Here is a 23,501-nt window from a genome sequence, read left to right as displayed (position 1 = left end):
TGATTATTTGGTTAACATGCGTTATACAGGAGGCGTGGAGGTATCCTCAGCAGGAATATACATTTAGTGTTGGGAGTACACAGACAGCATGAGGTTATACAGTCAGCATGATCATATACAGTTGGTGTCCAATAATTGTTGCTGCTGCCTTAGACTCTAGGACTCCCAGGCAGGATTCTGGTCACTAACTCAGCTTGTCCTTAAAAAGGCTCCCTCTCTGGCCGGGCGCGGTGGCTCAAGCCTGTAATCCCAGCACTTTGGGAGGCCGAGACGGGCGGATCACGAGGTCAGGAGATCGAGACCATCCTGGCCGACACGGTGAAACCCCGTCTCTACTAAAAAATACAGAAAACTAGCGGGGCGAGGTGGCGGGCGCCTGTAGTCCCAGCTACTCGGGAGGCTGAGGCAGGAGAATGGCGCCAACCCGGGAGGCGGAGCTTGCAGTGAGCTGACATCAGGCCACTGCACTCCAGCCTGGGCGGCAGAGAAAAAAAAAAAAAAAAAAGGCTCCCTCTCAGCCGGGCGTGGTGGCTCACGCCTGTAATTCCAGCACATCCTGGCTAACACGGTGGAACGCTGTCTCTACTAAAAATACAAAAAATTAGCCGGGCGAGGTGGCGGGCGCCTGTAGTCCCAGCTACTGGGGAGGCTGAGGCAGGAGAATGGCGTGAATCCAGGAGGCAGAGCTTGCAGTAAGCCAAGATCGCACTACTGCACTCCAGCCTGGGCGACAGAGTGAGACTCAGTCTCAAAAAAAAAAAAAAACAGGCGCCTTCCTCCTAGTTACCTCCAGCAGAGGGGCCCTGTCTAAACACCTGGACCACAGGCGAGGCCCGAGACACCAAGTCATGCCCTGGGGTGACCCAGACTCCGAAAGAAGCCCTGTGGTTCTCGAAGTCTCTGGCAGCCCAAAGGCTAGCTGGTCCCACCCTACCCATTCCAAGCAGCGGACAAAGAGAGCGAGCCACAGGCCTCTTCCGTTCCCAACTACATGGGGTGCCCTGGGGACATTTTATTCAGGCCCCACCCACCAATTTCACACTGAGGAATCCCAAAAATTGAGCCCTCAGGAAACCCTTGTCTCTGAGCTGCACACCCATATGACATCTGTCTCCCCCCAACACATGTGGGCATCTCATACTCAGTGTGGCGGCATCCAAGCCTTTTTTTTTTTTTCGAGACGCAGTCTCCCTCTGTCACCCAGGCTGGAGTGTAGTGGGGCAATCTCGGCTCACTGCAAGCTCCACCTCCCGGGTTCACGCCATTCTCCTGCCTCAGCCTCCCGTGTAGCTGGGACTACAGGCGCCCGCCACCTCGCCCGGCTAATTTTTTGTATTTTTAGTAGAGACAGCGTTCCACCGTATTAGCCAGGATGGTCTTGATCTCCTGACCTCGTGATCCGCCCGCCTCGGCCTCCCAAAGTGCTGGGATTACAGGCGTGAGCCACCGCACCCGGCCGCTTTTTTGCTTTTGAGACAGGGTCTCACTTTGTCGCCCAGGCTGGAGTGCAATGGCACAATCACAGCTCACTGTGGCTTTGACCTCCTGAGCTCAAGCGATCCTCCCACCTCAGCCTCCTGAGTAGCTGGGACCACAGGCATGCACCACCACACACGGGTAATTTTTTGTATTTTTAGTGGAGACAGGGCCTCACAATGTTGCCCAGGCTGGTCTAGAACTCCTGGCCTCAGGGATCCTTCCAACTGAGCCTCCCAAAGTGCTGTAATTATAAGAGTGAGCCACCGCGCCTGGCCTGCCCAAGCCTCTGATTATCCAGTGACTCAGCTCCATCCTCCCACGTGCTCCGGCCAGGAACCTGGGCTACCTCTCTGCTTGCCTTCAGAGCTATCCAGAATCCAACCTCTTCTCACCTGCTCCTCAAGCACCCACCCTTTCACACAGCCCTGTGATCTCCCGCCTGGACCAACACAGACACTTTCTATTGTCCCTATAGCGGCCAGTCCGTGCACACATAAGTCAGGGCACATCCCTGCTCTGCTCAGAAACCTCCATGGTTCCCACCTCATTCTGAGGAAAAAGCCCAACTCTTTGCCACAGCCCACAAGGCCCTGTGTGATCTGCCCTGTCACCTTCCTGCCCTCACCCGCTTCCTCTCTCTCCATGGCTTACTCTGTTCCAGCCTCACTGGCCTCCTGGGTACATCCCACACTCGGCAAGCATGGTCCGACCTCAGGGCCTTTGCACTAGCTGCTCGGTCCCTCTGCTTAGAATGCTCTTCTCCCAGACGTCCATACAACTCCACTGCCTTCAGGCCTCACCTGAAATACCACCTTGACAGGGCGTGGTAGCTCACACCTGTCATTCCAGCACTTTGGGAGGCTAAGACAAGCAGATCACTGGAGGCCAGTAGCTCAAGACCAGCCTGGGCAACACTGTGAAACCCCATCTCTACTAAAAATACACAAATGAGCCGGGTGAGGCCAGGTGTAGTGGCTCACGCCTATAATCCCAGCACTTTGGGAGGCCGAGGTGGGCAGATCACCTGAGGTCAGGAGTTCGAGACCAGCCTGACCAACATGGAGAAACCCCATTTCCACTAATACAAAAATTAGCGGGGCAAGGTGGCACATGCCTGTAATCCCAGCTACTCGGGAGGCTGAGGCACAAGAATCGCTTGAACCTGGGAGGCGGAGGTTGCAGTGAGCCGAGATCGTGCCATTGCACTCCAGCCTGGGCAACAAGAGCGAAACAATGTCTCAAAAATAAATAAATAAATAAATAAATAAATAGCCCACGCACACACAAAAAACCCACCATCCCTTTCCTCTCAGTCCTATGACCTTTCCCTTTCTTTCATTTTTTTCTTTCTTTTTTTTCTTTTTTGAGACAGAGTCTCGCTCTGTCGCCCCGGCTGGAGTGCAGTGGTGCCATCTAAGCTCACTGCAACCTCTGCCTCCCAGGTTCAAGCGGTTCTCCTGCCTCAGGCTCCCAAGCAGCTGGGACTACAGGCACATACCACCGTGCCCGGCTAATTTTTGTATTTTTAGTAGTAGAGACGGGCTTTCACCACGTTGGCGAGGCTGGTCTTGAACTCCTGACCTCAAGTGATCTGCCCACCTGGGCCTCCCAAAGTGCTGGAATTACAGGCGTGAGCCACTATACCTGGTCCCTATGACTTTCTGCTTGTTGTTATTATCAAATAGAGTCTTGCTTCGTCACTCAGCCTGGAATGCAGTGTAGCAATCATAGCTCACTGAAGCCTAAACCTCCTGGGCTCAAGTGATTTTCTCACCTCAGCCTCCCAAGTAGCTGTGACTATAGGCACGCACCACCATGCCTGCCTAGTTTTAAAATTTGTTGTAGAACAGGGTCTCGCTGTGTTGCCCAAGGCTGGTCTCAAACTCCTGGGCTCAAGCCTTCCTCCCACCTTGGCCTCCCAAAGCCCTGGGATTACAGATGTGATAAATTTTGCTTCTTATCACCATCTGACACGTTACACATTTGCTTATTGATTGTTAATTATCTACCCTCTTGCCTATTGCCTGCATAAGGACAGGGACTTATGTGTCTTTCATTCAGGCTGCGTCCCCAGTATACAGCATAGCATCTGACATAAAACAGACATTTAATAAGTATTTGTTGAATGAATAGCCACAATATATAATCCATGTATATAGAGTGAACACTGAAAATAAAAACTCAGCCTAGAATTTCCCAAGGGCACGTATTTTAAAAATTAATTTGTGTTGTTTTTTTTTTGAGATGGAGTCTTGCTCTGCTGCCCAATCTTGGCTCACCGCAACCTCTGCCTCCCAGGTTCAAGTGATTCTTCTGCCTCAGCTCCCCCGAGTAACTGGGATTACAGGCGCACACCACTATGCCAGGCTAATTTTTGTATTTTTAGTAGAGACAGGGTTTCACTATGTTCAGTAGGCTGGTCTCAAACTCCCGACCTCAGGTGATCTGCCCTCCTCAGCTTCCCAAGGTGCAGGGATTACAGGCACGAGCCACAGTGCCTGGGAATTTTTTTTTTTTTTTTTTTTTTTTGACAAAGCCTCACTCTGTTGCCCAGGCTGGAGTGTGGTGGCACAATCTTGGCTCACTGCAACCTCCACCTCCTGGGCTCAAGTGATCCTCCCACCTCAGCCTCTCAAGTAGCTAGGACTACAGGCACACACTACTGCACCCAGCTAATATTTTTTGGATTTTTCTGTAGAGACAGGATTTCACCATGTTGCCCAGGCTGGAGATTTGCAATTTTTTTTTTTTTTTTTTTTTTTTTGAGATGGAGTCTCGCTCTGTCACCCAGGGCAGAGTAGTGGCGTGATCTCGGCTCACTGCAACCTCTGCCTCCTGGGTTCAAGCGATTCTCCTGCCTCAGCCTCCCAAGTAGCTGGGACGACAGGCGCACACTGCCACGCCCGGCTAATTTTTTGTATTTTAGTAGAGATGAGGTTTCAATGTGTTGCCCAGGCTAGTCGTGAACTCCTGAGCTCAGGCAATCCACCTACCTCGGCCTCCGGAAGTGCTGGGATTACAGGTATGAGCCACTGTGTCCAGTGGAGATTTGCTAATTTTATACTTAAATGAATCTCAGGCCAGGTGTAGTGGCTGACGCCTGTAATCCCAACATTTGGCAAGGGAATTGCTTGGGTCCAGGAGTTCAACACTAGCCTGGGCAATATATTGAGATCTCGTCTCTACAAATTTTTTTTTTTTTGTATTGCAAATCGAGCAGCCTCCCGAGCCAAAGTAGGCTCTGAGGCTCAAAAAAAACAAAACAAAACAAAACAAACAAACAAAAAACACTTTTTTTTTTTAAAAAAAACATGGTCTGGCTCTATTGCCCCCAGGCTGGAGTGCAGTGTCACAATCTCAGCTCACTGCAACCTCTACCCGCTAGGCTCAAGCCAGTCTCCCTCAGCCTCCCAAGTGGCTGAGACTACAGACACATAACACCACACCCGGCTAATTTTTTGTAATTTTTGTAGGGACTGGGCTTTGCCATGTTGCCCAGGCTGGTCTCGAACTCATGAGTTCCAGCGATCCACCCGCCTCAGCTTCCCAAAGTGCTAGGATTACAGGTGTGAGCCACTGTGCCTGGCCAGAATTTTTTAAAATTAGCTGGGTATGATGTGCCTGTAGTCCCAGCTACTGGGGAAGCCTAGGGTGGGAGGATCACTTCAGCCCAGGAGGTTCAGGTTCAGGTTTCAGGGATCTGTGACTGTGCCACTGCCCTCCAGCCCGGGTAACAGAGTGTGACCCTGTCTCAAAAAAAAAAAAAAAAAAAAAAAAAAAAAAGAATTGTATACATGATACATGTAGAATTTGCAGGGAAAGGATAAATTCTTTATTCAGTAGCCCTGAATGTATACTAGGAAGAAAAGGCCGGGCACGTTGGCTCATGCCTGTAGTCCTAGCACTTTGGGAGGCCGAAGAGGGCGGATTGCCTGAGCTCGGGAGTTCGAGACCGGCCTGGGCAACACGGTGAAACCTTGTCTCTACTAAAATACACAAAAAAATTAGCCAGGTGCGGCCAGGCATGGTGGCTCACGCCTGTGATCCCAGCACTTTGGGAGGCCGAGTCAGGTGGCTCACAAGGTCAGGAGATGGAGACCATCCTGGCTAACATGGTGAAAGCCTGTCTCTACTAAAAATACAAAAATTAGCCAGGCGTGGTAGCGGGCGCCTGTAGTCCCAGCTACTCGGGAGACTGAGGCAGAAGAATGGCATGAACCCGGGAGGCAGAGCTTGCAGTGAGCCTAGATCGCACCACTGCACTCCAGTCTGGGCAAGAGAGAGAATCCGTCTCAAAAAAAAAAGAAAAAAAGAAGAACAAGCTGGGCATGGTGGTCCGTGCCTGTAGTCCCAGCTGCCAGGGAGACTGAGGTGGGAGGGTGACTGGAGCCCAGGAGTTACAGGCTGCAGTGAGCTGTGATGGCACCATTGCACTACAGCCTTGGCAACAGAGCAAGACCCGGTCTCTATTTTTTTTTTTTTTTTTTTTTTTTTGAGACAGAGTCTCACTCTGTCTTCCAGGCTGGAGTGCAGTGGCACAATCTTGGCTCACTGCAACCTCTGCCTCCCGGGTTCAAGCGATTCTCCTGCCTCAGCCTCCTGAGTAGCTGGGACTACAGGCGCCCACCGCCATGCCTGACTAGTTTTTGTAGTTTTAGTAGAGATGGGGTTTCACCATATTGGTCAGGCTGATCTTGAACTCCTGACCTCAGGTGATCTGCCCACCTCAGCCTCCCAACGTGCTAGGATTACAGGCGTGAGCTACCGTGCCCGGCCCCGGTCTCTAAAAATAAAAGTAAAAACATGGCCGGGTGCGGTGGCTCAAGCCTGTAATCCCAGCACTTTGGGAGGCCAAGACGGGCGGATCACGGGGTCAGGAGATCGAGACCATCCTGGCTAACACAGTGAAACCCCGTCTCTACTAAAAAATACAAAAAACTAGCCGGGCGAGGTAGCGGGCGCCTGTAGTCCCAGCTACTCGGGAGGCTGAGGCAGGAGAATGGCGTAAACCTGGGAGGCGGAGCTTGCAGTGAGCTGACATCAGGCCACTGCACTCCAGCTTGGGCAACAGAGCGAGACTCCGTCTCAAAAAAAAAAAAAAAAAAGGTAAAAATAGAGACAGGGCATGGTGGCTGAATCCTGTAATTCTAGCACTTTGGGAGGCCAAGGGGGTGGATTACTTGAGTCCAGGAGATCAAGACTAGACTAAGCAACAGGCAAAACTTCGTCTCTACAAAAACAAAACAAAACAACAACAAAAAAAACAAAAATTAACGGGACGTGGTGGCATACCTTTGTAGTCCCAGCCACTTGGGAGGCTGAGGTGAGAGAATCTTTGAGCTTGAGGAGACAGAGGTTGCAGAGGGCTCAGATTGCACCACTGCACTCCAGAGGTTGCAGAGGGCTCAGATTGCACCACTGCACTCCAGCCTGGGAAGCAGAATGAGACCCTGTCTTTTTCACTGTGTATGTTGAAACAGAGTTTCACTCTGTTTCAATCAATTGATCAATCAATAAAATAACAAAATGTTACATGGTTCACCTCATTTCATCCGGTTTTTTTTTTTCTTTGGAGACAGGGTCTCACTGTCACCCAGGCTGGAAAGCAGTGGCACCATCGTAGCTCACTGCAGCCTCAACCTCCCAGGCTCAAGTGATCCTTCATCTCAGCTGGGACTACAGGCACACACCACCATGCCCGGCTAATTTTTGTACTTTTGGTAGAGACAGGGTTTCGCTATGTTGCCCAGGCTGGTCTCTAAATCCTGGGCTCAGGCAATCCCGCTTTGGCTGCCCAAAGTGCTGGGATCACAGGTGTGAACCACCATGTCCAACCCACCTCATTTCATCTTTACAGCAACTTCTATCATTATCCCCATTTGACAGACAGATCAACTGAGGCCTAGAGAGAAAGAAGATGCCCATGGTGCGAAAGATTGCAATCAGCAGACCCAAGCTATCCAGCTCCCAAGTCAATGGACAGTTAACCTTCGAACAACACAGGTTTGAGCTTCACGGATCCCCTTAAACACAATTTTCTTCTGCCTCTGTTATCCCTGAGACAGCAAGACCAACCCCTTCCCTTCCTCTTCCTCCTCAGCTCACTCAATGTGAAGACCATCTTTTTTTTTGAGTCTCTCTCTGTTGCCCAGGCTGGAGTACACTGGTGTGACCTCAGCTCACTGCAACTTCTGCTTCCCGGGCTTCAGCGATTCTTGTGCCTCAGCCTCCTGAGTAGCGGGGACTACAGGTGTGAGCCACCATGCCCAACTAACTTGTATTTTTAGTAGAAATGGGGTTTCACCATGTGGGCCAGGCTGGTCTCAAACTCCTGACCTCAAGTGATCCTCCCACCTTGGCCTCCCAAAGTGCTGGGATTACAGGTGGCATGAGCCACTGCACCTGGCCCCTAATTTTTTTTTTAGTAGAGACAGGGTTTTCAACATGTTGGACAGGCTGGTCTTGAAGTCCTGACCTCAAATGATCCACCTGCCTTGGCCTCCCGAAGTGCTGGGATTACAGGTGTGAGCCACCACGCCTAGCCTCTGAAAACCTTTTTGATGATCCGCTTCCACCTAATGAATAATAAATGTATTTTCTTTTCCTTACATTTTAATATTTTTTCCATTAAAAAGAAAGGCAAGAAATGCAATTACTTTTGCACCAACTTAATAACATTTTCTTTTCTTCTTTTTTTTTTTTTTTGAGACGGAGTCTCATTCTGTTGCCCAGGTTGGAGTGCAGTGGCGCAATCTTGGCTCACTGCAACCTCTACCTCCCAGGTTCAAGCGATTCTCCTGCCTCAGCCTCCCAAGTAGCTGGGATTACAGGTGCGTACCACTATGCTTGGCTAATTTTTGTGATTTTAATAGAGACGTGATTTCACCATGTTGGCCAGGTTGGTCTCAAACTCCTGACCTCCATGTTACCAGTAAGGCTGAGTCAACAGTAGTCTATCACTAATTAAGTTTTTAGGGAGTTATATGCAGGCCGGGCATGGTGGCTCATGCCTGCAACCCCAGCATTTTGGGAGGCTAAGGTGGGAGGATCTCTTGAGGCCAGGAGTTTGAGACCAGCCTGACCAACAGATCACAACCCTGTCTCTACAAAAATTTAAGGCATACACAGATTTCTAATTTCACAGGGGGTCAGTGCCCCTCACACCCATGTGGTTTGAGGGTCAACTGCATTATTTCCTATGGTTGCTGTAACAAGACACCAATGCTTTGGTGGCTTAAAAAACACAAATTGCCGGGCGCGGTGGCTCACGCCTGTAATCCCAGCACTTTGGGAGGCCGAGGCGGGCGGATCACAAGGTCAGGAGATCGAGACCACGGTGAAACCCCGTCTCTACTAAAAATACAAAAAATTAGCCGGGCGCGGTTGTGGGCGCCTGTAGTCCCAGCTACTCGGGAGGCTGAGGCAGGAGAATGGCGTGAACCCGGGAGGCAGAGCTTGCAGTGAGCCGAGATCGCGCCACTGCACTCCAGCCTGGGCGACAGAGCGAGACTCCGTCTCAAAAAAATAAAAAAATAAAAAAATAAAAAACACAAATTTATGGCTGGGCGCGGTGGCTCATGCCTGTAATCCCTGCACTTTGGGAGGCCAAGGCAAGTGGATCACCTAAGGTCAGGAACTTGAGACCAGCCTGACCAACGTGGTGAAACCCCATCTCTACTAAAAATACAAAACATTAGCTGGGCGTGGTGGCGTGTGCCTGTAATCCCAGCTACTCAGGAGGCTGAGGCAGGAGAATCGCTTGAAATCAGGAGGCAGAGGTTGCAGCGAGCCGAGATCGCGCCACTGCACTCCAGCCTGGGCAACAAGAACAAAACTTGTCTTAAAATAATAACAATAATAATAATAATAAATTAAAAACACAAATGTATTATCTCACAGCTCAGGAGGGCAGAAGTACAAAATGCATCTCACTGGGCTACAATCGAGGTATAGGCAGGGCTGTGTTTCTTTCGGAGATTCTAGGGGAAAATCTGTTTCCTTGCCTGTTTCACCTTCTAGAGGCCACCCACATTCCTTGGCTCCTGGCCGCTTCTTCCATTTTTAAAGCCAGCAGTCACATCAAACCCACCTCGCTTCCGTTGTTCCATGTCCTCCTCTGACTCTGCTACCTCCCTCTTCCATTTTTCTTAAAGAGACGGGGTTTCACTATGTTGCCCAGGCTGGTCTCAAACTCCTGGGTTCAAGCAATCCTCCCGCCTTGGCCTCCCAAAGTGCTTGAACTACAGGCATGAGCCACTACACCCAGCCAAAGCCTTCAAGTTGGCCAGGTGCAGTTGCTTACGCCTGTAATCCCAACACTTTGGGAAGCCAAGGCAGGCAGATCATTTGAGGTCAGGAGCTCGAGACCCGCCTGGCCAATGCGGTAAAACCCCGTGTCTACCAAAAATACAAAAAATTATCCAGGCATAGTGGTGGGCGCCTGTAGTCCCAGCTACTCGGGAAACTGAGGCAGGAAAATCACTTGAACCCAGGAGGCAGGTTGTAGCGAGCCAAGATCGCGCCACTGTACTCTAGCCTGGATGACAGAGCGAGACTCCATCTCAAAAAAAAAAAAAAAAGAAAAGAAAAGAAAAAACAAAAAAATAACTATATTAGCTGGGTGTGGTGGTGCGTGCCTGTGGTACGAGCTACTCAGGAGGCTGAGGTGGGAGAATCGCTTGAGCCCGGAGGCAGAGACTGCAGTGAGCTGTGATCATGCCACTGCACTCCAGCCTGGATGACAGAAACCCTGTCTCTAAAAAAAATAAAACCGGCCGGGCGCGGTGGCTCATGCCTGTAATCTCAGCACTTTGGGAGGCCGAGGCAGGTAGATCACGAGGTCAGGAGTTCAAGACCAGCCTGGCCATTGTAGTGAAACCCCATCCCTACTAAAAATACAAAAATTAACTGGGCGTGGTGGCAGGTGCCTGTAATCTCAGCTACTTGGGAGGCTGAGGCAGGAGAATCGCTTGAACCCAGGAGGCAGAGGTTGCAGTGAGCCAAGACTGCGCCACTGCACTCCAGCCTGGCAACAGAGCGAGACTCCTTTCAAAAACAAAACAAAACACAATAAAACAAAAAACTAGCTGGGCGTGGCAGCGGGCGCCTGTAGTCCCAGCTACTCGGGAGGCTGAGGCAGGAGAATGGCGTGAACCCAGGAGGCGCAGCTTACAGTGAGCCGAGATCGTGCCACTGCACTCCAGCCTGGGCGACCGAGCAAGATTCCGTCTCAAAAAAAAAAATAGATAAATAAATAAATAAATTAATTAATTAAATTAAATAAAAATAAATAAAAATAAACCAAACGAATAAAAATAACAAAACAAAAACAACTCCTCCTATCCCCACTAACCAATAGTGTGATCCCATTTCACGACGGGCACGCCGAGGCTGCTTGCTCGGACCACACGGCTGGTGAGGAACACAGCCACGAATCAAACCAACGCCCTGCTGGAGCCCACCCAGGCCTTTTCCTCGGCAGGTACTAGGAGAAGCAGAGATAATCTTGCAGCAATGGTGTGGAAGAAAAAGTGGGAAAACCGAGCTGTTGGACAAGGCCAGGATTGGGGGAGGCAGCCTTCGGGTGCCAGCCTTGCTGGCTGTGACGACTGACCCACCCAGTGCAGTGGGCGTGGGTGATAAGAGGACTGCCGCAGCCTGCCCAGTCACAGTGCTGGTGCCAGGACATCAAATGCCACCCAGCCCCCACAGCTTCCGGACACTGGCCAAGTCCCCAAGGGCTGCAGCAACCCAAAGCCTCACCCACACAGCCAGCCGCTGGCCTCTGCCTTCCCAGAAGTCTGTGCCTGGGGAATGAGCATCACCAGCTGCCCAGACACCTCCTGTTGACAAAGGGTTTGAGGACAGCATCTGGGTGGGGAGGCTTAGAAGGGTTAAGGGCAAAAGATAGGGCCCCTACTGTATACTAGACTGTGCTAGGCACAAAACCAGAGATTTGCTTCTAGAAATATTTAATGTTTTTTATTTTTTTTGAGACAGGGTCTCCTTTGTTGCCCAGGCTGAAGTGCAGGCGCACAATCATAGCTCACTGCAGCCTTGACCGCCTGGGCTCAAGTGATCCTCCCACCTCAGACTCCCTAGCGGATGGGACTACGGGCATGCACCACCACGCCCTGCTAATTTTTAAGTTTTTTTGTAGAGACAGGGTCTCACTATGTTGCCCAGGCTGGTATAAAATTCCTGGGCTCAAGTGATCCTTCCGCCCTGGCATCCCAAAGTCCTGGGATTATAGGAGTGAGCCACCACACCCGGCTCAGTCTAAGAAGCTTAAAAAAGATCCAGATGCCACACACAAACAGAAATTAATAGGTCACAATCTGGAAGGAGACTTCTTGGCTGAGCTACCTCTGAGGTGAAAACAGTTAACCAAAGATTTGTAGAAGATTTTCACGTGGAAAGCTAAAATCTTCCATGGACTTAAGGACTTACTTATAATTAGTTTTTCGTCCCCCTGCCAGAACAGAGGGAATTTATTAATTTTATTATGTAAGAGTTTATTTGTTTACTTGCATATTTGAGACAGGGTCTCATTCTGTTATCTAGGTTGGAGTGCAGTGGCACAATGTTGGTTCACTGCAACCTCTGCCTCCCAGGCTCAAGCAATCCTCCCACCTCACCCTTCAGAGTGGCTCAGACCACAGGCATGAGCCACCATGCCCAGCTAATTTTTTGTATATTTTTGGGAAGAAGGGGTTTTGCAATGTTGCCCAGGCTAGTCTCAAACTCCTGACTCAAGCGATCCACCCACCTTGGCCTCGCAAACAGCTGGGATTACAGGAGTGAACCATTGCACCAGGTCTCTTGTTTGTTTGTTTGTTTATTATTTTTTGAGATGGAGTCTCACTCTCTTACCCAGGCTGGAGTGCAGTGGCGCAATCTCGGCTCACTGCAACCTCTGCTGCCCAGATTCAAGTGATTCTCCTGCTTCAGCCCCCCGAGTAGCTGAGATTACAGGCACCTGCCACCACGCCTGGCTAATTTTTGTAGTTTTAGCAGAGATGGAGTTTCACTATCTTGGCCAGGCTGGTTTTGAACTCCTGACGTCGTGATCCACCCACCTCAGCCTCCCAATGTGTTGAGATTACAGGGGTGAGTCACCGTGCCCGGCCTTGTTTATTTTTATAGTAGAAATGAGGATTTTGCTATGTTGCCCAGGCTGGGCTCCAGCTCGTGGGCCTGACCAAGAGTTTAAAAATCATATTTTATTTCATTTTTATAAAATCATATTTATTTATTTATTTGAAATGGAGTCTCACTCTATTCCCCAGGTTGGAGAACAGTGGCACCATCTCAGCTCACTGCAACCTCCGCCTCCCAGGTTCAAGTGATTCTCCTGCCTCAGCCTCCCAAGTAGCTGGGATAACAGGCACGCGCCACCACGCCCGGCTAATTTTTGTATTTTTAGTAGAGACAGGGTTTCTCCCTGTTGGCCAGGCTGGTTTTGAACTCCTGACCTCATGTGCTCTGCCTGCCTCAGCCTCACAAAGGGCTGGAATTACAGGCGTGAGGCACCGTGCCCAGCCTAAAATCATATTTTAAAATAATACTCTCTAGCCCGGCATAGAGGCACATGCCTATAGTCCCAGCTACTCAGGAGGTTGAAGGGGAAGGATCGCTTGAGCCCAGGAATTCAACCAGTAAGTAAGTAAGTAAGTAAGTAAATAAATAAATAAATAAATAAATCAAATGCTCACTTTGGGGATTGATTGGGAAATGACAAAAGAAAAAAGAAAAGTCTCAGTGGGGTGCGGTGGCTCACAATTGTAATCCCAGCACTTTGGGAGGCCGAGGCGAGCGGATCTCTTGAGAGCAGGAGTTCCCCACCAGCCTGGCCAACATGGTGAAACCCCGTCTCTACTGAAAATACAAAAATGAGCCAGGTGTGGTGGCAGGAGCCTGTAATCGCAGCTACTCAGGAGTCTGAGGCAGGAGAATCACTTGAATCCAGGAGGCAGAGGTTGCAGCGAGCTGAGATCACGCCATTGCACTCCAGCCTGGGCAACAAGAGCGAAACTCCATCTCAAAAAAAAAATAATAATAAGGAAAAGTCTCTAGGGAGAATTCTCTACCAGGTCTCTGCAAATGTTTTCTGTTAAGGACCAGATATCAAAGATTTTAAGCTTTGTGGTTCACATATCATCTCTGTCATATATATATATATTTTTTCTTTTTTTTACAATCATTTAAAAATAAAGGAGCCATTCTTAGCCCACCAGCCTTACAAAAACAGGCCACCACCCAACAATCTAAATATAAGTAACATTAGCCGGGCTCGGTGGCTCACGCCTGTAATTCCAACACTTTGGGAGGCCAAGGTGGGAGAATCATTTGAGGTTGGGAGTTCAAGACCAGCCTGGCCAACATGGTGAAACCCCGTCTCTACTAAAAATACAAAAATTAGCCAGGCATGGTGGTGCGTGCTTATAATCCCAGCTATTCATGAGGCTGAGGCACGAGAATCACTTGAACCCGGGAGGTAGAGGCAGCAGTGAGCCAAGATCGTGCCCTGTCCTTCAGCCTGGGTAACAAAGCGAGACTCTCAATAAATAAATAAATAAATAAATAAATAAATGTAACATCATAGATCTGTACATTGAAAAAGAGTTATGGGCTGGGCACGGTGGCTTATACCTGTATTCTCAGTACTTTAAGAGGCTGAGGTGGGAGGATCACTTGAGCCCAGGAGTTCAAGACCAGCCTGGACAACATAGCGAGACTCCATCTCCACAAAAAAACTAATAATGTGTGATTTTTAGTATGTAAACTATACTTCACCAGGTGCAGTGGTTCATGCCTGTAATCCTAGTACTTTGGGAGGCTGAGGCAGGTGGATCACTTGAGGTCAGGAGTTTGAGACCAGCCTGACCAACATGGCAAAACCCCGTCTCTACTAAAAATACAAAAAGTAGCTGGACGTGGTGAGGTGCACCTGTAATCCCAGCTACTCAGGAGCCTGAGGCAGGAGAATCGCTTGAACCCAGGAGGCGGAGGTTGCAGTGAGCTGAGATCATGCCACTGCACTCCAGCCTGGGCGACAGAGCAAGACTCTGTCTTGAAAAAAAAAAGAAAAAAGGAGCAACAACAACAAAAAACACCAAATTACACTTCAATTTAAAATATAGGCTGGACCGGGCGCAGTTGCTCATGCCTGTAATCTCAGCACTTTGGGAGGCCAAGGCGGGCAGATCATGAGATCAGGAGTTCAAGACCAGCCTGGCCAATATGGTGAAACCCTGTCTCTACCAAAAATACAAAAATTAGCCGGGCATGGTGGCACATGCCTGTAGTCCAGGCTACTGGGAAGGCTGAAGCAGAAGAATCGCTTGAACCCAGGAGGCAGAGGTTGCAGTGAGCCGAGATCGCGCCACTGCACTCCAGCCTGGGCGACAAGGCAAGACTCCATTTCAAAAAAAAAAAAAAAAAAAAAAAAACGGTAGGCTGGGTGCAGTGGCTCAAGCCTCTAGCTCCAGCACTCTGGCAGGCTGAAGCAGGTGGATAGCTTGAGCCCAGGAGTTCCAGACCACCCTGGGCAACATGGCAAAACCCGGTCTCTACAAAAAATACAAAAATTAATCAGGCATGGTAACTTGAACCTTGTAGTCCCAGATCCTTGGGAGGCTGAGGCAGGAGAATTGCTTAAAACCAGGAGGCAGAGGTTTCAGTGAGCTGAGATTGTACCACTGCACTTCACCCTGGGTGACAGAGTGAGCCCTTGTCTCAAATTAAAAAATATATATATATATGTGTATATACTAATAAAATAATAATAATAATACAGATAGACCCTTCTTGCACATGACAGGGCCCTGGAAATGTTCTTTTTTCCTTATCTGGGTGCTGGCCAGATGAGGTGTTCACCTTGTGAAAGCTCCTTCAGCCTCATATATTTAGGATCTATGCCCTTTTATGTATGTATTTCCTACTTCAAAAAAAAGTTTAAAATAAATATTCCCTTTGATTGGCTAAATAAAAGACAGTCCATCCACAAATGTACTATTCTGATACTGTGAAAAAATACTGTGCTGGGAGCATGGCACACACCTGTAATTGGTCCCAGCTACTCGGGAGGCTGAGGTGGGAGGATCCCTTTAACTCAGGAGTTCTAGGCTAGCCAAGGCAACATAGCAAGACCCTGTCTATTTATTTATTTATTTATTTATTTATTTTTTGAGACAGGGTTTCGCTCTGTCACCCAGACTAGAGTGGAGTGGCGCAATCTCGGCTCACTGCAACTTCCACCTCCTGGGTTCAAGTGATTCTCCTGCCTCAGCCTCCCAAGTAGCTGGGACTAGAGGTGCACGCCACCATGCCCGGCTAATTTTTTTATTTTTAGTAGAAACAGGGTGGCTGGGCGCAGTGGCTCACGCCTGTAATCCCAGCACTTTGGGAGGCCGAGGCGGGTAGATCACGAGGTCAGGAGTTTGAGACCATCCTGGCTAACACGGTGAAACTCCATCTCTACTAAAAATACAAAAAATTAGCCGGGCGTGGTGGAGGGTGCCTGTCGTCCCAGCTACTTGGGAGGCTGAGGCAGGAGAATGGCATGAACCCAGGAGGCGGAGCTTGCAGTGAGCTGAGACTGTGCCACTGCACTCCAGCCTGGGTGACAGAGTGAGACTGTGTCTCAAAAAAAAAAGCTTAGATGCTGCCGCACTGAGTATGAGATGCCCACATGTGTTGGGGGGAGACAGATGTCACATGGGTGTGCAGACAGAGCAAGACTCTGTCTCAAAAAAAAAAAAAAAAAAGCGGGGTTTCACCATGTTGGCCAGGATGGTCTTGATCTCCTGACCCCATGATCTGCCCGCCTCGGCCTCCCAAAGTGCTGGGATTACAGGAGTGAGCTACCATGCCAGGCGACCCTGTCTCTTAAAAAAATAAAATAATAATAACAATAAATGATTGAGGAAGCTTTGGAGGTTTTGACACGAGATCATCTCCAATATACATTAGGCAAAACAAATAAACAAATAAAACTCTGAGTGTGGTGACTCATGCCTATAATGCTAGCACTTTGGGAGGCCAATACAAGAGGATTGCTTGAGCCCAGGAGTTCACGACCAGCCTGGGCAACATGGTGAGACCCTGCCTCTTAAAAAAAAAAAAAAAAAATTAATTGAGCATCACGGCACTCACCTATAAGTCTCAACTACACAGGAGGATCACTTGAGCCCAGGAATTTGAGGCTGCAGTAAGCTATGATCGTACCACTGCACTCTAGCCCAGCCTGGGCAACAGAGTGAGACCCTGTGTATAAACAACAACAACAAAGAATAAAGTATGGTCCAGGGTAAGAGAGCAAGAGGGAAACTTTCATCATAAAACCATAGCATCTTTTGTATTTAAAGCAAGTAACTGTATTATCCCTTTCAAAGAAAATAGCGGCAAGTAACAACCTTTTCATATATACATATATATGTGTATGTGTATAGATATATTTTTATATATATATAATTTTTTTTTCAGAGTTTCACTCTTGTCACCCAGGCTGGAGTGCAATGGCACAATCTCAGCTCATTGCAACCACTGCCTCCTGGGTTCAAGCAATTCTCCTGTCTCAGCCTCCCACATAGCTGGGACTACAGGTGCACATCACCACGCCAAGCTAATTTTTGTATTTTTAGTAGAGACAGGGTTTCACCATATTGGTAAGGCTGGTCTCGAACTTCAGACCTCAGGTGATCCACCTGCCTCAGCCTCCCAAAGTTCTAATATTAGAGGCGTGAGCCACTGTGCCTGGCCAATTTTTGTATTTTTAGTAGAGACAGGGTTTCACCATGTTGGTCAGGCTGGTCTTGAACTCCTGACTTCAGGTGATACACCTGCCTCGGACTCCCAAAGTGCTGAGATTACAGGCGTGAGCAACCACACCCAGTCATATGTATATATGTTTAAATCAGGTGCCAGGGCCTCACTGCAGGCTGAATTGTATTCTGGCAAATGGGACAAGGGAATCTGCTTTTTTGTTTTGTTTTGTTTTGTTTTTTGGGGGGGAGGTTTGTTTTTTTTGAGACGGAGTCTCGTTCTGTCGCCCAGGCTGGAGTGCAGTGGCCCGATCTTGGCTCACTGCAAGCTCCGCCTCCTGGGTTCACGCCATTCTCCTGCCTCAGCCTCCCGAGTAGCTGGGACTACAGGTGCCCGCCACCATGCCCAGCTAATTTTTTGTATTTTTAGTAGAGACAGGGTTTCACCGTGTCAGCCAGGATCTCCTGACCTCGATCTCCTGACCTCGTGATCCGCCAGCCTCGGCCTCCCAAGCTGGGATTACAGGCATGAGCCACAGCACCCAGCTGGAATCTTCTTTTTGAGACAGGGCCTTCCTCTGTCATCCAGGCCGGAGTGCAGTGGCACTATCTTTGCTCACTGCAACCTCTGCCTCCTGGGCTCAAGCAATCCTCCCACCTCAGCCTCCCAAGTAGCTGGAACTACAGGTGAGCACTGCCACACTCCGTTAATTTTTAAATTTTTTGTAGAAACAGGGTCTCACTATATTGCCCAGGCTGGTCTCAAACTCATGGGCTCAAGCGATCCTCCCACCTGGGACTCCCAAAGTGCTGGAATTACAGGCATCAGTGACTGTCCAGCCAGAGTCTGGTTTTTGTTGTTTTTTGAGACAGAGTCTCGCTCCATAGCCCAGGCTGGAGTGCAGTGGCACCATCTCAGCTCACTGCAACCTCCGCCTCCCAGGTTCAATCAATTCTCCTGTCTCAGCCTCCCAAGTAGCTAGGATTACAGATGTGCACCACCATGCTTGACTAATTTTTATATTTTTAATAGAGATGGGGTTTCACCATTTTGGCCAGGATGACCTCGATCTCCCGACCTCAAGTGACCCACCCACCTCAGCCTCCCAAAGTGCTGGTATTACAGGCATGAGTCTGTAATCCTCGGCCGGCCAAGAGTCCATTTTTTTATTTTATTTTTTCTTTTGAGATGGAGTTTCACTCTGTCATCCAGGATGGAGTGCAGTGGCGCCATCTTGGCTCACTGCAACCTCTGCCTCCCAGTTTAAAGTGATTCTCCTGCCTCAGCCTCTCAAGTAGCTGGGACTACAGACACGCTAATTTTTTGTGTTTTTCTTATTTATTTATTCATTTCGAGACTGAATTTCACTCTTTTTGCCCAGGCTGTAGTGCAATGGAGCAATCTCGGCTCACCACAACCTCCGCCTCCCAAGTTCAAGCGGTTCTCCTGCCTCAGCCTCCCGAGTAGCTAGGATTACAGGCACGCACCACACCTGGCTAACTTTGTATTTTTAGTAGAGATGGGGATTCACCGTGTTGCTCAGGCTGGTCTCGAATTCCCGGCCTCCGGTGATCTACCCGCCTCGGCCTTCCAAAGTGCTGGGATTACAGCCGTGAGCCACTGCGCCCGGCATTTTTTGTATTTTCTGTAGAGAAGGGGTTTCACCGTGGTAGCCAGGATTGTCTTGATCTCCTGACCTCGTGATCCTCCAGCCTCGGTCTCCTAAAGTGCTGGGATTACAGGTGTGAGCCACCGCACCTGGCAAGAGTCCGTTTTTTTGTTTTTTGTTTTTTTTTTTTTTTGAGACGGAGTCTGGCTCTGTCGCCCAGGCTGGAGTGCAGTGGCCGGATCTCAGCTCACTGCAAGCTCCGCCTCCCGGGTTCCCGCCATTCTCCTGCCTCAGCCTCCCGAGTAGCTGGGACTACAGGGGCCCACAACCGCGCCCGGCTAATTTTTTTTGTATTTTTAGTAGAGACGAGGTTTCACCGTGGTCTCGATCTCCTGACCTTGTGATCCGCCCGCCTTGGCCTCCCAAAGTGCTGGGATTACAGGCGTGAGCCACCGCGCCCGGCCAAGAGTCCGTTTTTTAAATAAGCATCATTACTGACCCCCTGCCGACCCTAGTTTTATTTCTCCATGGTCAGAGTTTATTGTTTTGGATTCTAGAATCTTTTTCTGCACTGCTCTTGCCAAGCTTGGGCTGGATGGGAAGGATGGCAGTGCCCATTGCTGACATCCGCCGGGGCCCAGAGCCATTTCCCCATTTCCCTCGGAACTGCTGCCTTCCTTTAGATATGATCTCTGCTGAGGCATGTACTTCCTGCCCAACCTGGTCTCACCCAACTCAATGCCTTGGGTTGCTTCTCCGTCAGCTCAGCGGAAAGCCATGTCCTCAGTAACACCAGCCCCAGAGGCCTCCTGAGCACATCGAGCTTGCCAGACTATGCAAAATGCTTCCTCTACCAGTGAGTGTGGTCCACCGAGTCCTACAGACAAAGACACAGAGCTTCAGAGAGGTCACGGACTCACCCAGGGCCACATGGCTCCTAAATGTCAGAGCCAGGATTTGAGCCTGGGTTTGTCTGATGTCAGCCCCTAAACTCACGACGGATGGGAAGCCACTGGGGCAGGAGGGTAGGATAAGTGAGTCACTCTTCCACACCATCCCTAGGGGAAAGCTCCCTAAAGCTCCCTTCATCTATCAGGGACTTTATGGGCCAGTGCAAGGCCCCCAGGTTTTTGGTTCTGATGTGAAGGGACTACTCCAAGCTAAGCAAAACCCCTACTTCAAGCAATCAAACCAGATGCCCCCTCTGGCCCCAAGGCAAAATATAATTAAGTAACGATGTGGTTTGTTTGCTGTTCTTTCTGCATGAAACACACTTCCCCTAAATCTTCCCACGGCTGGCTCAACTTCCAACCCTTAGTAACCTAAAATAATCGCTGCTGTTTCTGCCACACAAGATCACACGATGTCCCGTTCTTTGCTTCACAACTTACAACCTAAAATTACACATTCCTTCCCTTGACTACTCCCTGCGGTCAAGGATTTCACTGCTCTATTCACTGCTGGGTTTCCAGTGTCTAGACCCCTGCCTAAATTGTGCTCAACAAATATTTGTTGATTGAAGGTACTCCCTTAAGCCCAGAACAAGCTCTGTCTGGCGGGGTCCCCTGTCTCATGTGTGGGCCTGGGAGGTCTGCCCTGCTCCGTCCACAGCTCAATTCCATCCTTTGGCCAAATTCAAGGCTGGGTGAATCATATCATTGTCCTCTCTGCCCCTCGTCCCTGTCCCAGCCAAACTTCATAGAGACCCAAGACCCCCTCAGATGCTGCCCACAAGCAGGCAAGACCTGGCTGGAACCTCAGGCTGAGACTCTCAGGTGAGAGACAGCCTGCCACACCCAAGGGACACACCGCACCCACAGCCGCTGGGGCTGGGATTTGAGCCCAAATCAAGACCAAGGGGGTCCCTCCAGAGGACTGGGCAGCAGCTTCAATCGAGAAGGGGGTGCTGGGAGGTGGCCAGGTACTGCTGCCTCCCCTTGACTGGGCTCTGCAGGGAAGGTCCCAGCCTCCCTGATCTGTCTCTCCCGGTAGCCTCCTGAGGCCATACAGTCCCTAGGGGCAGGGAGGCACAGCTCTACCCAACTTGTTTTTCTTGAATAATTTCGAGCAGTTTCCGGCCCCCTCCCCAAGGCCCTTCAGTGTCACAGTTTCCAGGAAGTTCTTGTCACACAAAGAGGGGCGCGACAGTGCTTCTTTGCCCCCAGGGTAGTACCACGTGGGGCTGGTACTGAGTTGGGTCTTGGGGACCCAAAATGGAGAAGAGAAAGGAAAAACTAAGGATGGCAACTCCCCCCACCGTGGGAATCCAGGGGAGGGTGGAACCACAGGGCGCTGGTGATAGAGAAGCCCACATCCTGGGCCCATGCCCAGGGCCAAATGCCTGAGGCCGCCCCAAGAGGTTCGCCGGAGGAAGTTCCAGCCGCCAGCACCTCCCGAAGTGGGAGGTGGGGGCCCCTAGCCCCTTGCACAGGGAGGGGAAAGTTTCTCAATTGTTTCCTGCTTCCTTCCTGCCCCCTCACCAAAGATGCCCTTCTTTCCGCCGTTTCCAGGCGGCTAGCCAGACCCGGTGGGCTGTCAGCTGGGTATTCGGTCTGCCCAGTCTTGCCTCAGTTTCCCCATCTGGCTAAAAGCCCTGGACGGCTACTTCTGGCGGAAAGGGGCAGGAGGAAGAAGTGGACAAAGGGGTTTGGAAGAGGAGGGGGATTTGGGGAGGTCAGGGCCCTGTCTCTTTTCCGAGCCCGGATCGCCGCGCCTCCCCTCCCCCGCCCGCCATCTGAGCCACCCAGATAACGGGACCTCCCCGGGCGGAGCATGCGCCATGAGCACCGGCTCATCAGCCGGAGGGGGAGCTGGGGCTCCCGGGGAGGGGACGCGGGGCGACCCGGCTGGAGCAGGGGGCGTGGGATCCGCGCAGTGTGGGATGCGGGGGCCCCAGCGCGGAGGGCCCTCCAGCGGCAGGGCGGGTGCCTAGGGTCTCAGATGTCCCCCTCGCTCAAGGTCCTCCCACCCCCAAGTCAGCAGAGGCGGCCCCTGACCGGAGGCAGCTCCTACCGTAGGCTCCGTTTTTCCGCTCGTCCTCCATGGCCGCGGCGGGGCGGGGAGCGGAGTCCGAGCCAGCGCGACCCCAGCCCGGGCGGGCGGGAGGCTCCGCGGGCTGCAGCGCCCCGCCCCGGGCCCCGGCCCCGCCCCGCCCGCCGGGCCAGCCCCCGCGCGCCTCCTCCAATGGGAGCCTCGAGCGGGCGAGGGCGGGTCCCGGGGGCGGGTCCTGGCCCTGGATGGGTGGGGCCCCAACCTTTGTTTCCAGTCTTGGCTCTCGAGTAACCCTCTTGAGGGTGTGCACGGTGAGCAAAGAGAGGTCTGTCATTCATTCATTCATTCATTCATTCATTCATTCATTCATCTATGCATTTCATCGTCAAGGAGATACTGAGGCTGGGCGTGGTGGCGCGGGCCTGTAATCCCAGCCACTCCGGAGGCTGAGGCGGGAGGATAGCTTGGGCCAAAGAGTTCCAGACCAGCCTGGGCAACATAGGAAGACTCGTCTGTACAAAAAATTTGAAAAATTAGCCGGGCTTAGCCGGGCGCGGTGGCTCACGCCTGTAATCCCAGCACTTTGGGAGGCAGAGGCAGGCGGATCACGAGGTCAGGAGATCAAGATCATCCTGGCTAACACGGTGAAACCCCGTTTCTACTAAAAATACAAAAAAATTAGCCAGGGGTGGCCGGTGCCTGTAGTCCCAGCTACTCGGGAGGCTGAGGCAGGAGAATGGCGTGAACCCGGGAGGCGGAGCTTGCAGTGAGCCAAGACTGCGTCACTACACTCCAGCCTGGGCGACAGAGCGAGACTCCATTTCAAAAAAACAAAATAATAATAATAATAATTACCCGGGTTTGGTAATGCACACTTGTAATTCAGCTACTCGGGAGGCTGAGGTAGGAGGATCACTTGGGTCCAGCAGTTTGAGGCTGCAGTGAGCCATGATTGTTCCACTGCCTGGGCAACCCTGTCTCAAAATAATAATAATAATTAATAATAATAAATGATGGATAGATAAATAATTGATAGGTAACTATTGATCATGGTGTACCACTGAACATACCAAAAGATGCCATTTCCATTCATCAGATTGGTAAGAATTTTAGAGTTTGACAACATAAAATCAGGGGAGTAAATGCTTTGAAGCAGAATGCTTTCTGGCAGAAAGAGTAAATCCAAGTCATGTTCACCTGGTGCGATTCCTGTCTGGCACTGACCCTGGACAAATCACTGCAGGTGTGTGTGCATGGGATGTAGTAACCAAGAAGTGTTCCCTGTAGCCTCGACAGCTGTTGTGGAAAAAATGGGTGAAAGCAGACCGAGCGCAGAGGCTCACGCCCGTAATTCCAGCACTTTGAGAGGCCGAGGCTGGCAGATCACCTGAACTCAGGAGTTCGAGACCAGCCTGACCAACATGGAGAATCCCCGTCTCTATTAAATATACAAAAAATTAGCCTGGCATGGTGGCGCATGCCTGTAATCCCAGCTACTCAGTAGGCTGAGGCAGGAGAATCACTTGAACCAATGAGGTGGAAGTTGTGGTGAGCCGAGATGACGCTATTGCACTCCAGCCTGGGCAACAGAACTGGGCAAAAAGTGAAACTCTGTCTCAAAAAAAAAAAGAAAAACGTGTGAAAATATCACTGCACT

General features: G+C 50.5%; 1 protein-coding gene across 1 annotated transcript in view; it reads right to left on the bottom strand.

Moving 5' to 3' along the window:
* Nucleotides 1-21,987, bottom strand: part of SLC44A2 (solute carrier family 44 member 2) — a 48,870-nt gene extending 26,883 nt beyond the window's left edge. The window contains exon 1 of the mRNA XM_025366079.1: nt 21,866-21,987. Coding sequence (XP_025221864.1) covers nt 21,866-21,896 — 31 coding nt within the window. The 5' untranslated portion in view covers nt 21,897-21,987. The remainder of the gene's footprint in view (nt 1-21,865) is intronic.
* Between the last annotated feature and the right edge of the window lie 1,514 nt (nt 21,988-23,501).

Source organism: Theropithecus gelada, chromosome 19 (genome assembly GCF_003255815.1).
Source record: "Theropithecus gelada isolate Dixy chromosome 19, Tgel_1.0, whole genome shotgun sequence".
NCBI lineage: Eukaryota > Metazoa > Chordata > Mammalia > Primates > Cercopithecidae > Theropithecus > Theropithecus gelada.
Note: the sequence above shows the minus strand (reverse complement) of the source record. Positions and strands in the feature narration are given on the sequence as shown.